This window comes from Haplochromis burtoni, unplaced genomic scaffold (genome assembly GCF_018398535.1).
Source record: "Haplochromis burtoni strain Fernald_Lab_line unplaced genomic scaffold, NCSU_Asbu1 Contig_92, whole genome shotgun sequence".
NCBI lineage: Eukaryota > Metazoa > Chordata > Actinopteri > Cichliformes > Cichlidae > Haplochromis > Haplochromis burtoni.
This window is the reverse complement of record NW_024582453.1, coordinates 512,624-535,576: the sequence shown is the minus strand read 5'-3', so window position 1 is coordinate 535,576 and position 22,953 is coordinate 512,624. Positions and strand designations below refer to the sequence as shown.

General features: G+C 37.8%; 3 protein-coding genes across 3 annotated transcripts; 2 read left to right on the top strand and 1 right to left on the bottom strand.

Annotated features, from left to right (window-relative positions):
• Positions 1-351: 351 nt before the first annotated feature.
• ypel5 (yippee-like 5) lies at positions 352-3,917 on the top strand. Its single transcript, XM_005935397.3, has 3 exons — positions 352-536; positions 1,658-1,811; positions 2,850-3,917. Exons 2-3 carry the CDS (start codon positions 1,671-1,673, stop codon positions 3,069-3,071), a joined length of 363 nt encoding a protein of 120 aa, XP_005935459.1. The 5' UTR covers positions 352-536; positions 1,658-1,670; the 3' UTR covers positions 3,072-3,917.
• A 1,399-nt stretch (positions 3,918-5,316) lies between these two features.
• On the top strand, positions 5,317-12,699 carry slc35a1 (solute carrier family 35 member A1). Its single transcript, XM_005935399.3, has 8 exons — positions 5,317-5,513; positions 5,756-5,936; positions 8,630-8,789; positions 9,266-9,418; positions 9,575-9,641; positions 9,850-10,026; positions 10,112-10,246; positions 10,821-12,699. The coding sequence occupies exons 1-8, from the start codon at positions 5,489-5,491 to the stop codon at positions 10,952-10,954; spliced, it is 1,032 nt and encodes a 343-aa protein (XP_005935461.1). The 5' UTR covers positions 5,317-5,488; the 3' UTR covers positions 10,955-12,699.
• rars2 (arginyl-tRNA synthetase 2, mitochondrial) lies at positions 11,298-22,877 on the bottom strand. The gene is made up of 20 exons (XM_005935398.3): positions 21,530-22,877; positions 21,334-21,407; positions 21,125-21,227; positions 20,535-20,618; positions 20,321-20,421; positions 19,692-19,747; positions 19,252-19,335; positions 19,075-19,151; positions 18,732-18,890; positions 18,496-18,602; positions 17,463-17,558; positions 17,218-17,278; positions 16,578-16,654; positions 15,944-16,068; positions 14,054-14,121; positions 13,411-13,520; positions 13,115-13,210; positions 12,957-13,031; positions 12,782-12,845; positions 11,298-11,789 (listed from the first exon to the last, which is right to left on the bottom strand). Exons 1-20 carry the CDS (start codon positions 21,563-21,565, stop codon positions 11,703-11,705), a joined length of 1,740 nt encoding a protein of 579 aa, XP_005935460.1. The 5' UTR covers positions 21,566-22,877; the 3' UTR covers positions 11,298-11,702.
• Between the last annotated feature and the right edge of the window lie 76 nt (positions 22,878-22,953).

Here is a 22,953-nt window from a genome sequence, read left to right as displayed (position 1 = left end):
GGTGGATTTATGCTTCAATTGGCAGGAACGAAATATACCACAACATCCAGTCATGTGGGTCTGATAAAGGGTTTCTATTTTGGTATGACGTGTTGCTCCCTAGTGGTCAAAGGTAGGAGCTGCGTCAAGCTACTAAATAGTATGGAAAACGTTGGAGAGAACGAAACTTCAAAATAAAAGCCTTTATTTTAAGAAGATGCTGAAAAAAAGTAGGTTTATGACTACTGTTCCAATTAAGATGTTTTTCAGGGCGCTAACATTTATAATTAAATATTATTTACACAAATGTTTCAGTATTAAAAAAATAAAGTTTCGATTCGGATTTATTTTTAAGCCCCTGAACGGAAGCTGTCATATCATTCTTGGCAGCTTGGGTAAAAAAACAGAAATCGCATCAAACGCTGTCCTCTGTGCTGAGTTTGACGGCAATAACAATAGAGGAAACGTGAAAATACTCGAATATAAAGACGACCCGGCGACTAAAAACAAGGGAAACGTCCGTAGTTTTTTGAGTTTTCTTCACCTAACGCAACGAGGTGAGAAATTTGGAGCACACGTAACGGTTTTCTTTGGCCTATTGAGGTTATCCTTATTTAGCTATTGTTTGGGTGACTTTGGCATTACATTTGGCATCATATAGTTTTCCGAGAAGGTTTTTGGCATAAGTCCGCTTCAGCTGAATCATTTGTTTATTATAAAAACTATCCTTTTTGATAATTTACGATGTCGATGTTGAAACGTAGTTTGTATATGTTCCTAACCTTGCTATTGGCGAAGCTCTCGGCCTGGTGATGCCTTTAAGGGGTCCCTTTAAAAGCAGAAACCCCACTGTTTATTTTAACAACAAGTACGGTACAAAATCATATTTACTTTATTTATTTCAAAAGTAAGTGGTGAATATTTGTTTTTTGATTACTCTGTCTGGATACCCCCCCCCGCCCCCACCAAATAAAAACAAGGTGTTTGAGTTCCCTTTTCTACCAATACACAAGCTAACAATCGAAAAGCACCTAAAGGAGCTAATCAGCATATTTTCGAGTCTTTCAGATATTGTGTGGACTATCATAGTAGTGTGATACGATAAACTTTATGGAAAACCTGTTGTTGTTGTTGTATGAGATATTCATGTTCAAACATGGCCTCAGATTTCATTTGGGGGGGGAAAGAAGGATGAAAATAGGTGGGTTGCTCTGTTTTTGTTTTTTTCTATATGACGCGTATATTCCACAGCAATCATTATCTATGTCCAGTCATTGGACTGTGACATTTTTCGATAAATCTGAGGTGGGTGAGCAAAAGGCCCACTGTGATTTCAGATGAAATGTATCTGGCAACTCCAACAAAAAGGAAGTTTTCTTGCACATAAAGATTTCTTTTTATATTTAAACCCCTCTGATTTATCTCTTTGTGATGTTAGTATTTCAGTCATTTTTTTTATTTGAAAGGACGGTGTTCATTCAGACAGTAAAAATATTTGCTGTTATTTGTGGCCAATTTGAGACATGCCTTTTTTTCAGTTTCTTGCACATGAAACTTGAAAAGAAAATCAAAGAGTCTCACACTGTTCATCACTTTAAAACCCACTGTATGTGTGAGAGCAATCTAAAGAAAGATGTGAGTGGCATACTCCAACAGGGCTGTTTTCTTCACTATGAAGGCCAAGCTTCAAAATGGGGCGTATCTTCTTGGACCACATCGGTGGGACTCGCCTCTTCTCTTGTGCCAACTGTGACACCATCCTGACCAACCGAGCTGAGCTCATCTCCACCCGCTTCACCGGAGCCACTGGCCGGGCTTTCCTCTTCAACAAGGTACATCAGTTTCTCATGTGATGGACAACATTGTTGTTATTTAGTTAAAATACTTTAACTTAAACAATAGAGTGATTGTTTAGTATATTTAATGCAGCTATGTAAATAATTACTTTCATATTAAGAAGTATTAGAAGAGATAAGACTCTGTCAAAGTACATAGTGGTTAACTGAAATTAGGAAACTTTAAAGTCACCATATTTGTTTCCTTCTTTTTGAATTCCTTAAGCCCCTAAATGAGGGTGGCTGTGACTCAGGAGGTAGATGGTCATCCACCAGCCAGAAGGTTCAAACCCAGGTCGTCCAGTCTGCATGTTATCCTGCCCTAATTGCTGCTGATTCATGCATTGGACTGGTTGTGTTTGTTACAGTTAGAACAAAGCACTGTATGAAATTGTATATGAATGGGTGAATGTGGCTTGTAGTAAAATGTGCTTTGAGTCCTGAGTTAGGGTAGAAAAGCTCTATGTAAGCAGGCACAATTGGTTTGTGATTAGCTAAGGCACACAGTCTGTGGTACATTACATAACAGAGGGCATTTTCATGTTATTTTCATTAACAAAAAAACAAACATATTTTATGCTTGAGTGAACAAAACTTATAAATGTTATAGTCCAGACGATTTTCTTTCAGAAATGTTTTGCATGAAGGTAAAACCCAAAATACATATAACAGTTTCAAACCAAAATTGCTGTTATTGGATCAATCTTTGTTGATTATCTTTGAGATTTAAAGTTGGTGCAATTATTCAAGCTGTAGTTTGTTACAATTCTGGCTTCCAAACAAAACACTATAATCAAGATAAAATTATCACTGTCTTGTTTTTTAACAATTTTCTCACTTTGTCTTTCAGCTCATCCCTTTCTTTCATATTTGCTTTGCTATAAAAGTCCAATTTCACTGCTTTAATATTTTTTAATTTACTGAAACCAGTTACCTGGAATAAATCATGTTGAATAATTATGATCTCAGTATTGATCACTTTTGAAAAGCAATTATGCGGTACAGTGACAGTGGCGTGTGGTTGGTGTTCTCCAGGTTGTGAATCTGCAGCACAGCGAGGTGCAGGACAGAGTCATGCTGACGGGGAGGCACATGGTGCGTGATGTCAGCTGCAAGAACTGCAACAGCAAACTCGGTTGGATGTACGAATTCGCCACAGAGGAGAGCCAGCGCTACAAGGAGGGCCGCGTCATCCTGGAGAGGGCGCTGGTGAGGGAGAGCGAAGGCTTCGAGCACGTCCCGACCGACAATTCCTGAGTTCATTTATATTCATCTGTGGATACCAAAGCTTTCCCTCCAGCAGCAGCAGCAGCAGAACATGGACTTGCATTGATGGTGTTCCATTTCTCCCTACAGCTACACCAAAATATCACAGGCTGGGTGTTTGTGGGAACAACTAACAACAAGGTGTTAGATATTTTTCAATTCTGATGGGGATTATTCCTCAAAGGGCAAATAAAGTTGCTTTTCTTCCCATTTAAAAATCATCTTCATGTCCAATATGTGATGAGCAGGTGTAGCTGATGGTGGCTGCTGTCAGACGAAGAGACGTGGCTCCTGCAGCCTTACAGGAGGCTCAGATTTCTGTGTAAAGATAATGCGGTGAATCTTGAAAGCTGAGGTTGTCAATGGGTCTAATTTGCTTTAAGAGTGAGTTGTTAAACATTATACTGCAAAAGAATCATTTTCTACAAAGTGTTCAATGTGATGCTTTGCCCTATGGGCTCAGCTGTGCTAGAGAATTACCTTTAAAAGAGTTATTAGTTGATATAAAATGTTATAATTCAGGTTATTTTCATTCAGACAGGTTAGCAATTTAAGCCTGTCACTTAGTTTATTTTATCTATTAAATGACAAAAACAATATTGTGGGGTCTTTACTTTTCCATACCTCTTATTTGACTCTATAAATATAAATAAACCTGAATTCAGTAAAGTTGATATGACATGTTCTACAGAGTTAGAAATGCCAATATTTCACTACATCACTACTAATCCATCCAGTTTATTTTCCTTTATTTAACAAAGCATGTTTTTGTTTCAGTTTTTCAGACTTGTGATATGTTTATTTGCAAAACAATAAATGATTTCAAATATGCAGTTATTTAATTCTCTTTTTTATTGTGTGTGCATATCTAGATTTACATAATATGCCCAAATAATCACAATCTGGTTAGTTTTCTCTTCTTTTTTTAATGTGCTGAGTTTATTTGGCTTTTTAAACAATCATTTTATCATTAAATATTGTCATTACCAGTGGCTTAGACCTTGTGTTTATTACAATTTTGGCCAGTGAAAGCAGTTCTCGGTATGCTTTGTGACTGAATACTTTCTCATAAGTCAACGTAGACAAGCTAACCTGATATAAGTGAAATCAATCTGAAAAAAAAGGGGAAACAATTATGCATACTTACTTGAAATGACTCCTCCTCAAATTTAATGATGTGCATTATAAATTCTTATTTGGCAAATGTTAATGATATTGTATATTTATATCTGCCACACAGTAAAATGAAGTATATTTACTGTCATGACCAAAGTATATTTTCCTAAACTGGTTACCTGTTAACCCCTATGCCACCGCATTTATAAAACAGAAAAATCCTTGATTATTTTTTGCTTTGTAGACTATCAGCTTTTGACATCGACTAAAGCAAAGGACACACATCGTTTAATATAAACTGGACAAACTGTTGTAAATATTGCATTAGACTGTTCAAATTTCTAGGTTTGAAAGCAGTCTAAACTGGTCTCATAGCTCAAATAAGGTAACATATTGAACTTTATATAGACATACTTGTTTGGTTGCATATCAGTCGTAATGGAAAACTCAAGGGACCAAAGTAAAATCCTACATACTATTCTCACTATACCACAGCTAACTACTAGGAACCTACAGGAAGTGTCGAGTTACCCTTCATTTCTTAATATTATGTTTCAAAAAAGCAAAATATGTTTCACTATACCGCCAATATTTTGCTTCAAAGAAACACAATGTGTCTTATAATTTTTAAAGTGCTCTTGAGCAATAGTTCTCCAGGCTTTCTGAAAGGCTTTCCAAAGTTTGTAACACTAATCTATGAACTATTCAAGTAGATGAACCAGTGTTACGTCTACACATAACAGGAAATAAATATTTTTTAAACTGTATCTTTAGGCACTGCTAGGGGAACTTTACAGAATAAAGAACAAAGGGCAAGGAAGAGCGTTTAATGTACCTCAGGAAGTCTAGAGAACTAATCCCGAAGCTTGAAAAACTTAGAAAAAAGCAAAAGAAAAATAACGCTTGCTCAATAAGGGGGGTCACGTGATGCTCTTTTATTTATTTATTTATTTATTTATTTATGTTCTTTTTAATAATACTCATTTGTTTCAATCATTTTTACCTTATTGAGCAATTGTCTTTATTCTATTGAGCAATATTGTTATGGTTTGTGTTTAACAGTTTGACGTCAATGTGTAGAAAACAAACGCACCATTTGTAAACTCGATTTACGCTGCATTCTGGGTAATACGGAACGAATGACGACACACAGGAGCTGGGAATAAGATAGAAAACGGGTTTCACGTGCTGCGAGAGGCATTCCCCTACTGACTGCATGCTTGCAATACGGGTTGTTTTGATGACATGTAACATTAACGGCATTATTACTTCTCCATTCACTCGGACGGTAGATGAACGAAGCAACTATGGCCAACGGTGAGTTTACTTGTTAACACAAGCTAGCACAACTGGTTAATGTTAGCTGTAAGACCCCGTTAGAGCGACAAAAACATTAGGTAGCAAAACATTAAAATGCAAAACCGAACAGTTTACAGATAAACTGTCATAACCGCGTCGTTTCTGCTCTTAAAGTAATTATTAAAGCGGTCGCTAATGTAGCTTTATACCATTTTGTGCTACGAGCGGTAGCTAATATTTTCTCCCCTTTCTCTCCTCAGAAAATGTGAGCGTGATCTTCAAAGTGTACTGTCTCACGGTGATGACACTGGTGGCAGCGACCTACACAGTGGCACTGCGGTACACCAGGACCATTTCAACAGAGGAGCTGTATTTCTCCACAACTGCAGTGTGCATCGCCGAGGTCATTAAGTTAGTGCTGAGCTTGGGGATGCTCACAAAGTAAGTGTTTGAGGCGCTACCCGCTATTTCCTTAGTGACCACAGAATGTAAGGTATGAGATTAAGAAACCCACATGACTGGCCAATGCGGGTTTGGACTCCGCTTTCCCTTCAGAACCGTCTTTATTCTTCACGGCATTGATTCAACAAGTTACTGGAAACATACCTCGGACATTTTAGTCCGTGTTGACATGATAGGATCACGCAGTTGCTGCAGATTTTTCGGCTGCACATCACATTTCAAAGTTGCTCTATTGGATTGAAAGCCGGTGACTGTGGAAGTCATTTAATTGCAGTGAGTTCATTGTCATGCTCAAGAATTCCGTTTGAGACGATTTGAGCTTTACGACATGCTGTTGGAAGCAACTTTCAGAAGATGTGTTCAGTGTGGTCATAACGTAGTGGGCACGGTTGGCAATAACGTTCAGGTAGGCTGTGCTGATGCTAAGGGGTCCAATATCCTCAGTCTAAGCAGGATATATCCAGGCTTTCATGTTGTTTATGCCAAATTCTGGCTATCTCAGATTCATAACAGGAAACATTTTTCCTTGTGTGTGCGCGCGCGCTTCGAGGTTTAAAATCTTGTGTGTTCAGAGACACCTTTTCCAAACTTTGGCTCTAATGAATAGGTATTTAAGTTAATGTCTCTTTCCTGTAAGCTTGAGGTAGTCTGGCCATTTTTCTCTGACACGTGACTTCAAACAAGGCATTTTCGTTGATTTTTCTTTTTTGAGGTATTCTCTGTAAATACAAGAGATAATTGTGCATGGAAATCCCTTCAGATGAACCGTTTCTGAAATACTCAGACTAGCCCGTCTGGCACCAACCGCCATGCCATGTTGAGAGTCAAGTAAATCACCATTCCTCATTCCTCAGTTTAAAGTTGAGTAGATTAATTACCAGTTTAATTACCTAATAAAGTAATCAGCAAGTGTGTGTGTGTGTGTGTGTGTGTGTGTGTGTGTGTGTGTACATAAAAATGTTTCTCTATAAATCTTTATATTAATAAATTAAGGTTGCCTAGATTGAAATTTCATTTGATAAATAAGCCAATAGATTTTGTCTAGTACTCCCTAAAAGTGGACAATAGCCCAAGAAATCTATTATCAGAATAAGAGACACAATATAAGCAAGAGAGAGATGATACTTCAGAGTCCTTAATTTAAATCTAAGGGCTATAGATCTTAGTTTTAAAAATAAACATTTTTTTTCAAAACCTTATGTTAGGGCAGAGCTATCAAACTTTAAATAAACCTTTTAACATCCCAGAGATAATTAAAATTGAAGATATAATAGATGATGCTTAGCTTCATTAAGAATATGTATGTGCTTTTACCTAAAGATAATCTTCTTTGCCACTCATTTTCCGAGTAAATCGATTTATAGTTTGGTTTATAACATTTCCTTTAAACTTGTACCTTTTCAGCTCATTTAAGCCCAGTATTTTGCCTTTATAATTTTCCATTTCATTTTGTAATTTTATATTCATTTTGTCAGATTGATGCCAAATAATAAACTAAAGGCTGCCAAGAAAAAGAAGAGCAGAAATTTCTCACAAGTGACAAGTTGTAAAGAGACAGCAAAGAAGACTTTAATAATAGAAAAACATCTTTATGAACTGGTCTGCATTGGTGCATCATATCTTTATTCTCTTCCCCCTCCTGCCCCCCCCCTCTTTCTTAAATAGATAACTATCATATCTGATATCATATCTCACAGTACAATAATATTGAATGGGTTGCATTGTTGTATTTTGTCATGTTTCTCAGGTCTTTGTCTGAATTTCTACGAACATTATTGCTAAGGATTGTCTTATTGCATTGGAGTCACACTGGGTTAAATATGTACACTTGGGTTTTAAGGGGTATTTATTATTTTCTTCTTTTTTTGGGTTGTATGGAAGCCCCAAACGCAATTTCATTGTTCTTGACAATGACAATAAATAAATACTACTACTACTACTACTACTACTACTACTAGTTCAATCTGTAACTTTATTTACAGAGCTCAGGTTCAGCATATCCAGACTTTCTTTGGCTCAACAAAACCAGTCAAAGAGAAGCAGAGTGGTTATTAATGGTCTTTGCTTCATTTTCTTTTTCTATACCTAACTTTTTCCACACAAAATAGATCAATGTCAGTCAGAATTTGTCAGAGAAACACAATATTGAGATTTATTTTTAATAAGGCTATAAAAAAATATGGAAATTATATTCGTTTTGTCCAAATGAGAGTGCAAGTAATTTGCACTACAAATAAACTGATCCGTCTTCTATAAGCTGCAATTCCAGCACTGTAACACATGACTGTGTATAAATTCCTGTTGCGTGCTTTCGTTTGTCAGTGCCAATAAAATGCACCTCAGTAACTTATTACGTATAAACTGGATTTCTTCAAGAGAAATTCCAAAGAGTAATTGGAGGTGATTCTGAAAAGAAAATATGTGCCATTTCCAGTCTGAACCTAACTGCAGATTGTCTTTGTCATAAGTTGTCGTGCCATTGTAGCCACACAAATGGAGACACACCTTCACGACATACTAAGAGACTTGTTAATCTTGTTTCATGAATAAACCCCTCAGATAAAACAAACATATCATGTCATGGAGAACATACAAATAACAATGGTTTGATCATTTACCAAAAATTTCTTCTTTGTCCATTCATCTGTTGTTTTTCACGTTTCCTCTCCCAGGGAAACGGCAAGTCTCATCAAACTAAAAGCCACCTTACAGGAACACATCTTCTGCAGCCCTAAAGAACTGCTAAAACTCAGCGTGCCTTCGGTGGTGTATGCAGTTCAGAATAATATGGCTTTCATCGCCCTGAGTAATCTGGATGTAGCAGTTTATCAGGTATTATGTGAATCTGGGTTTGACGTGTGGCTCTTGTGGAGACAGTCCACGTCATCATTTACACAGGTCTTGTTCCACGCATTTAATTATATCAGTAGCAACTAATTCTATAGATAACTGCTTGATAAAGTTTCCTTTTTGTTTTATATTTTTTAAGTACTTGGTATATTTTGGATCCAAGAAGTTTGATATCCTCCTTATGTCAAGTGGGACTTTCCCCTAATATAGTCAAAGGGTTTGTTGCACAAGTATTTGTGGCAAAATGAAGCTCAGTTTATGTGCAGTTTATACCTCAGAAAGCGTTCAGTAAATTGCATTTTTGACACATTTTTGAGAGAGATTTGTAGGCAGTGAATTTAAGATCACTTTGGCTTTTGCTTTTCAGGCTGAAATGCTAATAGTGTACAACATATTTAGGGAAACAAATTCTACATCTATGTGTGAAGTTATAATATTTAGTTCAAAATCCTTTTTAGGTCACCTATCAGCTGAAGATCCCGTGCACAGCCTTGTGTACAGTGCTCATGCTGAACCGCTCTCTCAACCGGCTGCAATGGTTTTCCGTCTTTATGCTCTGTGGAGGCGTTACACTGGTTCAGTGGAAACCTGCGGAGGCCACTAAAGTTCAGGTGGGGCGGCATGTTACACCATCCTGGTTACTCAGTAAACCACTCTTAATTTCCTGTGATACCACTAGCAGTAAATTAACATTCATTTTAAAAATCTCTTTAATCTACAAGCTGTATCATCTGTTCTGTAGTTCATCATTGATCCTTTTTTCACAGATTGAACAGAATCCTGTTATTGGGTTCATTGCCATTGCAGTTGCTGTCCTTTGCTCTGGTTTTGCAGGTAAGACCAGTGCTGATGATTTGACTTTCAGTATTGGCTTAACTGTCAAGTAAAATCCAGAAATACGTTTGGCAACTAAGAAAACGCCAACAAAACCCACGATCTGCACACATGCCTGATGATATTTTCTCTAAAGTAGATGGATTTTACTTTTACTGCTGCTGTACTTTGAACCTTTTGAATCTGACAGTCTGGTATTTACTTTAAGGTGTGTACTTTGAGAAAGTGTTGAAGAGCTCAGAGACATCCCTGTGGGTGAGAAACATTCAGATGTACCTGTCCGGCATAGTGATCACCTTGATCGGTGTTTACATGACTGATGGAGAGAGGGTCATGGAGAAAGGATTCTTCTTTGGTTACACACCTTGGGTGTTCTTTGTAGTATGTAAGTATGACATCTTGAGGAAGAAGTACCTTTCTTTTACTTTCCTTGTACCTTTTGTCTGACTCTGCTCTGCTTGTGCTTTCAGTCCTGGCCAGTGTAGGTGGTCTGTACACATCAGTGGTAGTGAAGTACACTGATAACATCATGAAAGGCTTTTCTGCTGCAGCTGCAATTGTCCTCTCAATGGTGGCATCTGTAATCTTGTTTGGACTACAAATAAGTAAGTTTCTCATAACCACAGTTTGAATCCAGCCAATTCATTAAGTAAGAGTATATTGTGGTTAATGATTTTTGTTCTTTTATTTGAACTGTAAACCTCTCTAGTACTTGATAAAGTAGTGGATCAAATATAGAGTAGATCACTCTTGGAATCAGATATTAAATATATAAACACAAATTTTTACTAATGGTCAAAATCGTGTTGCTTCGTCCCTCTTTTATCTGTGTAAAACATCCAGTAACACTTTGCAGATCCCACAGTCTCCTGTAACTTTCTAGAAAAGTTTTGAAAAGTAGCTTAAAGCCTCAATTATACTCTATTATTGACATTAACAGCTTAAAACACTGTGCACAGCAGCTTAGATTCACATAATTAAAAATATTGGCAACAGTCAGTGCTACCTTTCAGCCTCCCTGCATGTTTTCTTTCCATTTTGAAACTAACAGAAGGTTTGACTATGTTTTTGTATGAAATGATTTGGTATACACCGGCTTTCATTAAAACCATTAATCTTCCTTTTTTATTTTTTTTTAATAATGGAAATGTCATTTTGCTTTTTTACCCTCCTGTGCAGCTATGACGTTTGCCTCTGGAGCATTCTTTGTCTGCATTTCCATATACCTGTATGGACTTCCAAAGCAAGACACATCCAGATTAACCTGGAAGGATACAAATTTAGAAGACAAACAGAAACTAATTTCTGTGTGAGGTGCTGACTGACATCAGACATTTCTATGCTGGACCAGGATGAAGGAAGCCTTTCCTCATTTGAGGTTAGAGTTGGATCTGCTTTGTGTCGACGTCATCAGATGGAACCGTGAACTGAGTCTCTGAATACTTTGAAGAATCTTAGTGGGTTTTTTGTTTTTATAAAAAGGGGGTGGGGGAGTTTGGGTTTTTTGTAGTTTTTTTTTGGAAACTGCTTCTAGCTAGCTACCAGTAAGCTCGTGAATCTATACCCTAACCAGTGAATTCTTGGAATTGGAATCCAATCTTCAGCCACAATAAGTAGCATAAGGAGTTTACTATTATGCTCCCTGTGTGTTTTTTTTTTTTTTTAAATTGGGAGTATTATATTGTCTTTATTTTATTTAATAAACCAGTGTTAATAATTGGTCTTTAAACTGTGCAATACGAGTGACTTAACTCCAAATCACTTAGTCCTTACTCTGAATGTGCCCAAATCACCGACTGCATGCATAATCCCCCCCCACCCCACCCCCACCCCATCTTGTTTCATAATAATTTTTTTTGTTTTAATCACTTCAGTGTTGTCTTGTAATGAAGGTAATTGTACAGTTTTTATTAGCAGAGAAGTGTTTTTCTGAATACAGACTAGACCCAATCCTACAGACTAGCATAATTTTATTTTGACAATATAAGGCTCTGTTTTTAGAATACAAGTCAACAATAGTTGCAGCACTGAAAAGGACACTGACACACACCGATGCGGTTTTTACATTTTGTTTACTGGTGTGATGCCCAGGATTCTCATCCCGTTGGCCAGGACTGAGCATGCTCCGCTGAACAGTCGTAACCTTGCCTGTGGATATGAGGAGAATGAAGCAGTTTTCAGGTTGCAAAACTGTTGTTAGCAATGCCCTTACATATGTAGTGACAGATGTAACGGTGACTGCAAATACAATCAGTTCTCGCAGGGAAACAAAGAGATCAGTATAGCATATTTTAAAGACTCATGTAGTGATTCACATATTTGACCGGCTACCAAAAGATGGGGATCATCTGTCAGTCAAATATGTGAATGAGTTAGACTCTAGAGAGAAGACACCAGGAAGGGTATTAAGTGTGTAGTAAAAAAAAAAAAAAAAAAAGCCAAAATATATGAAGCTACTGTGTTGATCCCTTGATAATAAGGTAGCTTTTTACACTTTAACATTTGTCAGGCTTACAATTGCACTGACAAACCTAAGTATCTACCACTGATATTAGTATAGACCATCTATGTTGTCATTATGCTGATATCTGTAAGCAGTGCTCCTACTATTAAACAGAAATTCTATTGGCTGACCAATGTTTTCTACAAGCAAACACAATGTTTGATTAGTCAAAGAAGAGTCCCGTGAGGGGTAAGGCATCTTTTAACTTTGTCCAAATTTCAGCTTTGAACCCCACTAATAACCACTTCTGTTATTCATTTTCATGTAATTTTCTTGGTATAAATCTCTTGGGTATTCTTGCCAGAATGTAGCTATAATTAATTTTCTAGACCTTTTAAAATCTTGAAAAATTTCCTAAACAGTCAAATCAGACAGTAAATGCCCCTCAACCTGTCACCTCCTCAGTACAAAGCTTGTGGTGCATGTGACTGTGCTAATTTGGCAGTTTCAGACAATGTCCCAACCAGTTTCTCTTAATATGTTCATGTGTGAGAAGAACAGGTTGTTGCATAAGAAATTATAGAACCATGCATTAAAAGGCTATACAAAAATCAACTCCATTGTGGCTGTTCAATGTAGTATTTTGGCAGGTTTAAGAGGAGAAACAGAAGTTTGCTTAACTCTGTTTTCTTTGTACCTGTGCAACAGCCTCAGGGCTTCCTTTTACCGGCAGCTCTCTGTGCGCTGAAGCAATCAGGTGGCTGGAAGACACGAAAGAGAGTAAGGACACACCTCTGTACATATTTACTACTAATGTTAACTTATCACTGTAAGGGCTTGCCAAGTAGCAAGACTGGCATCCTGTCCCTTACCACAGCTTCAGCAAGAAGTTGACAAGGTGCTTAGGTTGCAGATCCTGAGCTGACTGGTACAATACCTCGTCATAACTGCAAATAAAGAAGGGACAGTTTTGTAAACGTAGAACAAATATTGACATTGACAAATGAACAGATGTTCAGAAAGTGCTTGCCGAAGGAGGTGCTGTAGGATGGCAGTACACGTCTGCTCAGATAGAAGAGATGGGTCGAAGGCAACTGCCTCTACACCTTTGTTTGTCTGCTTTAAACTGTAATAACAGGATTATATGTGAATCACATGACAAATATCCTGTTGACCTTTTGGAATTAAGGATGTCAGACATGCATCTAAAGTGTGAAGTCTTTCAAATGTTTCTCTGTTATTTCTCATTTTCCAAAATAAATGACTGAATAGATTAACGGATAGAGGATCCAAAATGAAAACGTATCAATACTAGAAATCTCAGACCTGCAGAGTCGAGCATGTGTGTACTGAAGGAAGACACCAGTGTCACCCTGAGCCTGCAGCATCCGGTCCCAGTTAAACTTATAGTCTGACTGCAGGGGGCCTTTGAAGTCCTAAAACACAGAGTTTTCAGGCACGTTAACGCCTACTTGCAAAGTGCACAGAGAGGAGGAAAGGTGTGAGAAAGGTAATGCATCAACAGGACTTTACTGCTTAACTGATGGGTTTTGGCTCGTGATAGGCCCGATGAAGGCCAGAAACTAAGAAAAAAATAAATGTTGCTTTAATGCTAAAACTCCTGAAAGAAGGAGTCACCGCATCATCACTAAGACCGAGAAATGAAGCAGCCAGTGGTGGAATATTATACTTGACAGTGTAATAATCTTGTTTATTTTCTTTTGTACTATTGAAACAAAGTCTTAATTATTTAACAAATATGTGATTTACATTAGTCTTTTAGGTCTTTATGACCACTAATTTTGAACATTTAGCAAACTTAGAATATCAGTTAATGGCCAATATGTTATTATCGGTCTGACTTAAAGACCTGAAACTCCCAATCATAACATTAATCACACACACAGATCAATGAATGAAGCTGCTGGTTGCTGAATACTAGCAGCATTTTTAAATAAAAATACTAAACCTGGATTATTAGGGCGCTGATTCCTACTTTCTCTGCAGTGTCCTCTGGGTTTTCCAATTCCTTTGTTGCTGTGGAAAGATTTAAATTTAGTCAGTGACACAACAAAACAGCTCTGACATGTGCCAATCCCACAGTAATCATGGAATAAGTAAGTGTTGAGTCAACGATAAGAATGTGTCTCAGTTCAATAATATGTCACAATACATACCAGTCTTTGTACTTTTTTTGAGGCATTTTTCTAAAGGCCATAACCATCTACAAGTAGTTTCAGCTCTTATCAACTCTGACCACCCCTTTTTTGGCATGTGTAGTTCATTGTGGGAGAAAAATGTGCTTAGCTGCTTTCAGGAGGATAGATTCCACACTAGGGATGGGTATCGAAAACCGGTTCTTGTTGAGAACCAGTTCCCACTGTTTCAATTTCTTTTTTTATTGTTTGCCATTGTTTGCCATTTTTGCAAACGATTCCCTTATCGATTCCAGTCGCCCCGAATGACGTCACCACGTTGCGGAGCGTCATTTACCTGGCAGGAAACACGGCGCGTAAGCGGCTTAAACGCTCAAAAGTTTGGTTAAAACTTTACGAGAACGGATGACAACAGGGCAACTTGCAATACTTGCAAAGTAGATATTTCATTTAAGGGAGGAAACACTACGAATATGCAAAAGTATTTGCTCACAAAACACGCGATGACCTTAAATGAATGTCGTGTTTTTAATTCCGCTCCGGACTCGTGAATCTCAACCCAGCAGCAGCGGTAACGTTTGCACGTCCTCTCCCGTTAATGCGGCAGGTAAATAATCAACTAACAGTGCATATTATGTTAGCTGCCTTATTACAAAACCTGCCATTACTGTGCATTTAGGTGACCATGATGAGAGAGACAGAGTCTGGCTGCCTCAGATGCTGGCAGTTCTCGCTGCAGTCTACCGGTAGCGTCTCCTTTCAGGCCAGGATAGACGAATGTCACCGAGCAGTGACTAAGTTTGTGGTTAAAGGCTTGAACCCATTTGCCACAGCAGATGCCCCCGATTTTGAGTGAATGTGTTTAATTGTAGGCAGGGACATTACTGGATATTCTTGTGTAATTGCTACAGAATAATTTATGTTATACTTTGTTATTGCTACAGAAGAATATTTATTTTACATTTACAATTTTTTTTTCCCCCGGGGACCTTGTGACACCCCATGGAAGAGCCATAGGCTGTGGATCTCTTAAGGATCTCTTAAGATCTCACTGTTGGGTTTGTAAGGCCATGTTACTCCTAAATTTCTATCTTGTTCAAAGAGAAGATATAAAACAAAGTTCTAAGCTAATCGACCTTTGTGTTCTCCTTTTTAAAAAAAAAACGATAAAGAATCGAATCGTGAAACAGAATCGAAAATGGAATCGTGAAAATCTTATCAATACCCATCCCTGCTCATCACGTAAAAATGTAAATCAAGCTCATTTTAGAGAAGAGCGCCATCTTCTTGTTTCAAAATGCAATTGACAACAATTACAGATAAAAGCAAAACTCCTGCACACCAGTCGATTGAGGACTGAAGTGCTGATTTTGTTTTTAAAGGCACATAACGTCTTGATGCATTCTCAATCATCCAGGTAAGTAAATCTCCAAAAGTTGATTCTTTTCATCTGGGCGTAGCGTTTTCAGTGGGAGAAACGTTTCGTCACTCATCCAAGTTTATAAGACTGGGGAAACCTGCAGTCAGCTGAGACTGAAGAAGCCACTTGAATGAGTGACGAAACGTTTCTCCCACTGAAAACGCTACGCCCAGATGAAAAGAATCAACTTTTGGAGAAAGGCACATAACAGTACTTAAAGGACACATAAGTATTTATTTACTCTTTTACTGTTATATAACTGCCTAATGTGTGACAGGCTTACTGTTTGATTGGCTCATGTTGTTGAGCATCCTGGCCCGAGCCTCGTCCAGCACGTCCTCCAGAAACACCACCTCACCGGCCCTGGTCTTCATGCCCTGCACCAGACCAAAGGACACGTGCCGACACCTAAAATCATGTATTTAATACTATTAGAAGCACTCATTTTAAGCACTTTATAAACTCATGATATGCATGTACATTCACAAATGTATCCTATTATTTTTTTCTAAGTGTAACTTTAAAAGAAAAAAAGCAATAACTACAAGTGGCAGAAAATTTAAGTGAAATGTGGAATAGAAGCCTGAAGTTGGCTTAAATATTAAGGCCAACACAAAGTTGCCAGCACCATCTCACAGACATCATGAGACAGCAGAATTTCATTCTGTTTCTAATTACAACAGCTGCCTGTTTTGGGTGGGAGGAGTAAAGTAATGCTGAATCTATCTTCATTGAATTACAAGAGAGACTGTGGAAATCCTGTAATTACTGAGGTTTACTGTCATTCCAGCCTTAAATGCATCTTTAATTTCAAGTCTTTCATAAACATAATGTGCAAAAATACGATTGAGAGCTGACATTAATTCGTTTTCATTAAACCGGTGCATTATGGGTGAATTTATGTAATGCTACGTTACCCATCTGCCCAAGAGTGACCCATCGCAAGCAAGATCTGGAATAACTGGGAGAAGTGATTCTCTTGACTTTTATCTGTCTAGAAAAAGAAACATTTGAAATGTCAAGTTATTGAGTTACAATTTTGAGATAACTCCAAGCTTCCATAGAAAAGTCCTGCTAGTGTTTCTAATACAATATTTCATATTAAGTCTTATAAAGACTTTTTTTTTCAGTTTAAATACTGAATTAAATACAAAATATGAATATCATACAGACTAACCATAAACAGCTAATCTGCCAGTTGCTTTTCTCGATTATTTACTACTTGTTTTGAGAAAATTACCAGAAAATTATTATTTATTTATTTTTCATTAAAACGAAAGTCCAGGTGTATTTCTCAATACATTTCTTCTGCTTTTTAAAAAAAAGCACATTAGACAAAGATTGCTTGGCTATAAGTTACTTAAATGACCAGTTGTGAAAGTAGTTTATTTTTCTGCTCCGTTTTCAGCTCAAAAAATTAACGGCAAAAAATAAAAATTATAATGCAGAAAATAAACTGGGCTCCATGATTATTAAAGTCATTCAATTTCTACTATCTATTCCTCATCTGTTATTGGCATAATCCAGCAGGCAAAAAAAGAGCTTGGGTGTTCTTACCACATAAATCATCTCATCAAAACTGTACTTTTCCTTTCGGTTAATGGCTGCAGCAACATCTCTAAAACAGAAAATACAAAATAAGTGCTTATGGCGTCAAATCAGAGGGAGAGACATCATTTACCAGGTGCACTCGATTTTTCAGAGTAAAGCAGCTAACAATTTCAGTGGGCTCACATAAACTTAAATCCCAAGGACTAAAAGCTTTCACCATTTTGTACCGATCGCAATTCTTGCTAACTAACCTGGTGATGTAGAGAGTCGTACCATCGCTGCGGAGCACTGTGCAGACGTTGGTCATGTCTCTATTGGGGGAAAGATCCACCACACCAGTGCCCTTCCTGTCAACAGAAAAAAAAATTCATTATGTCCAGAAGACATAGGGTCAGGCTCAGCTGTTGAATCTATGCATATTTTACTGTATTTCATTTTTAAGCTACTAAGCACTGAATCCCTACACTCCTCCTGTGAGTTCACGGGAGGGCAGACCCAAGTAGCTTCCAAACCCTCTGCCTTGAGCCGGTACCCTGGGCCTGATTCTAGGTTGTGATGCGGGTGATCCTGTACAGGAAAGGGTAAACTGGACCTTTGATCTTTTTTTTTAAGTCAACATAGTGTGTTGTAAAAAACACTTCAACTGGCTCCTGCACAGTAAAATGAGCCAGTTGAAGTGTTTTGGTTATCTGATAGAGCTGGAAAAGGTGTATGGGGTGAGAGAAGTCTGGGCTTAGGTAAATATTTTAACAATATCATTATACAAGGGGTGGCATGTAGCAATAAACTGGTAGATAACTATGTGAATCTGTATTTCCTTTCAAATTTAATCTCTCTGCCTTCCAGCTTAACTGTTTTGGTTCAGCCGTTGCTCTCGTTTTTCAAAGTAAAGCTCTAAAAACCAACAGGACACAACCTGCTGAGCACCAAAGAGCTGGCAGACACAGGTGAGCACAGAGGAGAATGTATTAGCCAAAGAGCCAGATATTTCCCTGTAGAGCTGAACGAGATCAAAAACAGAGCTATAAAAAGTTCTGTGACATCTCCAAATGGCTCCAAAATGAATGACTGATGCATCGGGGGATCGACGACACCTTCACAATTAAACATATGTTATTCGCAGTTTAAAGATGGACACACTTTTCGCAAATAAACTTCCCCATCTGTTAAAATCTATTTGTATTCTGTTTGTAGGGAAGCTGAACTCTGACTAATCAGTGGCCTCTTAGCACATGTTTACTTGGTGTTAGACACACCAGTTACCAATCGAAGGTCGCCACATACTCAGATGTCTTCAGCAGGCCCCGGCTCTGCAGCTGCTGCACCACCTCCTGGGCCTGATCCTGGTGAAAGGACTCCCCGCTGTAAACGTCGAAGTGGACCCCCAACCGCTGGAGAGATTTTAAATCAATCTCAGTCGTGCTCCGTGGCAGTCAACTGTTAAACATTTTTATTTCTCATTTCAAGTTTCTATCTTTAGAGACTCAAGCTGTTACCAAGCTGCCTGGCAGCTTTCTAACCTCATAAATGTCCTGATACTCCTTCACTGTGATGTCTCTGAACTGCTGCCATAAGGAGACAACATGGCTCTCGTGCTGCTCCAGCTGTCTAAAGAAGTCTCTGGCAGCCTGTTTCATATCCTCATTGTTCTCTGCTTCTTTGTTTACTCGAACATAAACCTGAAAAGCAAAAGAAAAAAACAAAACACTGGTGCTGTTTAAAAATGCCTTTTTAAACAGCATTTAGAATATAACACTAAAACAACATCTTCTAAACATGCAACTGAGGCTCATTCAGTGCTTAAATATAAATTTGAGAGTCAGAGAGCATCTATCGGGTCTTTCTCCAAACATCCAAACTCACTTCGAACAAATGCTGTAAGGGATTCTGTTTTAATTTATCCGGACTTCCAAATTGCCCAAATCCAGCTCCCAGCAAACCTGAAATCCAAGACAGGTTACTTGTCCTTGACGTTTTAATAAACAAACAAACAAACAAAAGATAATCCCTCACTGTAGAGTAATTTTCTGACCAACTCACCAAACTGCATCCCCCAGTCTCCAAGGTAGTTCATTCGAATGACATCATTTCCAAGTGACTGTTTAAGGTTAGCAATGAAGTTACCTGAAGATAGAGTTTATATTTTTTTTACACTTGCTGAAAAACTATTTGCTATTTAAGAATTTGAAAATCTAGTAATGACACATCGGGTCTTAATTTTCTTCTTCAAGCTAACAATATAAATATTTTGAAGATTTCCTGATAATTAAAAGGTAAAACTGTGCGGACTCACGGTTAAAAAAAACTAAACTTGTTGCTCAAGATGACAAAATAAAAATCATTTTAAACCCTTTTGTGCACATTTTTAAATCAGTAATAAGTTCATTGGTAAGGCTCGATTTAATATGTAGCTCACATGCATTTCAGTTAATAATAATAATTGTACTATTATTATTATTATCAGTTTAGTTTATACTCACCAATTATTGTGGACCGCAAGTGTCCAGCATGGAATTTTTTGGCAATGTTTGGAGAGCTGTAAGCATATCAACATATCAACTCTGTTAAGTGGAAATGAATACACTCAATAGCTACATTAGCCACTTTTTCTTATTCCAAAGAACAAGGCGCTGGATACAATTCCTCAGGGAGTTTGGTCCATATTTAAGTAATGACATGACAGAGTTGTTAAAGATTTGTCAGCTGCACATCCACGTTGTTCTACCACATCCCAAATCTGCTTTATTAGATTGAGTTCAGTGACTGTGGAGGGCATTTCAGTGAACTCACTGTCATGTTCAAGAGACCAGTTTGAGATCATTTGAGCTTTGTGACAAGCTGTGTTATTATGCTGCATCATTCTTACACTTAGGTTGAACTTCCATAGGTTGCCTTAGCCATGTTCACATGGCTAAATACACAAAGTTGTTGTAATGTGATTGGCTGATTAGATGTTTACACTAATGAGCAGTTGAACAGGCGTACCTAGTTACATAGTCGGGGTGTACGTTAAAATAAGGGGGAGACATACAGAATCCTTCCCCCGTTTTAACAAAGAGGCCGCATTTAAATTTATCGCCATATAAATAAAACTGAAAAACAAACTTACCTGTACTCCACTAACGTCGTTCCTGTCGTGAGAGTATTGAAAAGTTCACTATTTAACCCGAATTTATCATTCTCCCCATTTCCAAATGGCTCCAACAATTTCTGGAACAGATAAAGTGGAGAGGGACTGTGATCACATCAGAAGCTGTGGAAGTTTTTTTGTTTCATTTTGTTTTGTTTGCTTAAGCTGTCACTGTGTGAGTGGAAACTCAAACCTGAGCAAGAAGCTTGCGATTAACTTTAAAGTTGATAATTCCACGTGCAGCTGAGATGTGTTCCACCACATTGTCCTGCTTCAACTGAAAGATAAAGTGTGAATTACCTACTAAAAACAAATTAAAGCTTCATCTAATGTATATGAGACAAACACAAACTAGAACTCATTGAATTGAGGAAGATTAATTGTATAATCTGTAGGAACAGATTATACAATTATATGACTGTCTTGCAATATCCAACTGTCATAAACACATGGTTACGGTGCTTAAAGGAACTGATAAACTTGGATGCACATTAAGCTGAAAGACTGGCCTGTTTGCAACAATGAGGAATGAAATAGATCGCAAGCAGTGAGAGCTTCGGCTACAGGCAGCTCAGCCTGTCACAGCCTTACAGTTCATGTTACAGGTTAGGCTTCAGGTTAAACCAGTCTGCTTCTTTAACTTCTTTGTCTGGAGCAAACAATTTCTTTAAGGGCCTCACTTTAAGCCGCGGGTATTACCATGACCTCCACCAAAAATATATACATGCGGTGGAGTTACACGTGAAGAGGAATGGTGACTGTCTAAGGGTGGTTTAATCTCACCTGAGTGGCCAAGTTTTCTGTCTGCACCTGAATGTCTCCACTGGATGGTAAAATCCCACTGGCTCTCAGGGTTCCAATTAAAAGCCTGAAATCGGCTCCCTGCCTGAGGATCACAACTTTTTTTTAAAGTCTCTGACAAACAGGTGAGAGGACAAAACATACTTATAGCATCCTACAGGTTAGCAGTGAGCGACACAAACAGACTTAACTGTTTCTTCAGGACTGGAACTGCTGTCAGAGCTGGAATGAAAACATCCTCTGACTGCTGCAGCGCTCTACCCAGCTAGACATTAAAACACAACACCAGATAAACATTGTAAGTGTTCAATCACAGCCCTGGAGGATCAAAACATGATGGCATTAGCACACAGGTTTGTGAAAATCTGAGACTCCCAGCCGCATTACCTTCTCCGCGATTTTTCTCCTGAAAAAGCAAGCCATGTTTTCTAAACACACGAACAAAACCTTAACTTAACCTTTATGCATAAATTTAAAAAAACCCTTGCAGGGTGCTTTCACATTGACACATTGCTGCTGCACTTCCGTATTACTGTTACTACTTCCGATTTCCTCGGCCAATCACAGGCTTCGCTTTAGAAAATAGCGTAAATAAAAGAAAGGGTTTGTTCGAATTTGTTCTAGGCTGCTCCCGGTCATATTATGGCATGGAGAGGAAAGGGCGGACAATATGACTGCGGTTAGTTTTATCATCGCCAGCCATCTTAAAACGAGGGAGCTGGTGAATTTAAAAATGACCAACAACGCTCCTGCGGAAAAAAGTTTTATTATTATTAATTGTAGCTTTTTATTGACTACAAGAGACAAAAGTTCAAGTCCCTGGATAAAATCTGTGCACTTGAGCAAGTCCTAAAACAAGAGCTGTTGAATGGAGGAGCTTGAGTCAAGTGTTTTCCCTGGTAACAGAGGGTCCAATTGGCTCGAGAACTCACGTGACTTCAGTTTCATATCGTTAAATGCAGCTTTAAAGCTTAGAAAAACCTTTTTTTCATAAGTAACGAGTCGAAAAAATATAAATCCTCACTAAAAAGATTGAGGGAAGGATTAAGTTATATTTGTACGGTTTCTCAAATTTATTGATAATCGAGATCTTTGGTGATTTTAAATGACCTTTAACAGGAGGTATGAAAGTTAGAAATATGGAGGAAAAATAGTCCCGCGGATTACTGGAAAGTTTGTGATCTATTCCAAATACCATCTCTGGACGGAGAAGTTGGGTAATTACATTTCTCCATTTTTCGAGTCTTCTCATCTTTGAATTACTGAGGAGATAACATCCGATCAATATCAGGGCTTCTGCGTGATTTTCAAAGTCAAAATTGCTGCTTTTTTTCTGAACTTGATGCATATAAACAAGACCAATGTCAAATTGATGCGTTAAATTCAAGCATGGAATACCCCACCATAACTACTATATAAACATACAATGATTCAATAATCCCTGCATCGCAGTGATTTTACTTCTTTCATTACCAAATGTAATTTTCTTTTTACTTAAGCTTTCTGCTACTGTACTGCAAGATTTGCAATTTTTATGGCTCTTATTAGAATATAAGAGCCGAATTTTATTTAAAAACAAAAAACAAAAAAAAACAAAAACTTTTCAGCTGAATATTGTCATTTTGTGTTTAGCGTTCACATTTATTATCCTAATGAATGTTATCGCCCCAAGCCTTAAATACATTTACAGAACGTATGAATGACTTGAGTGTGGTTGTGGCCTGGGAGATGAGCAACAACTACCCCCATGTAACAAATCACAATGGCAAAGCCCATTACCAAGTGATAGTAAGAGTAAAAGGCTAGAAAAC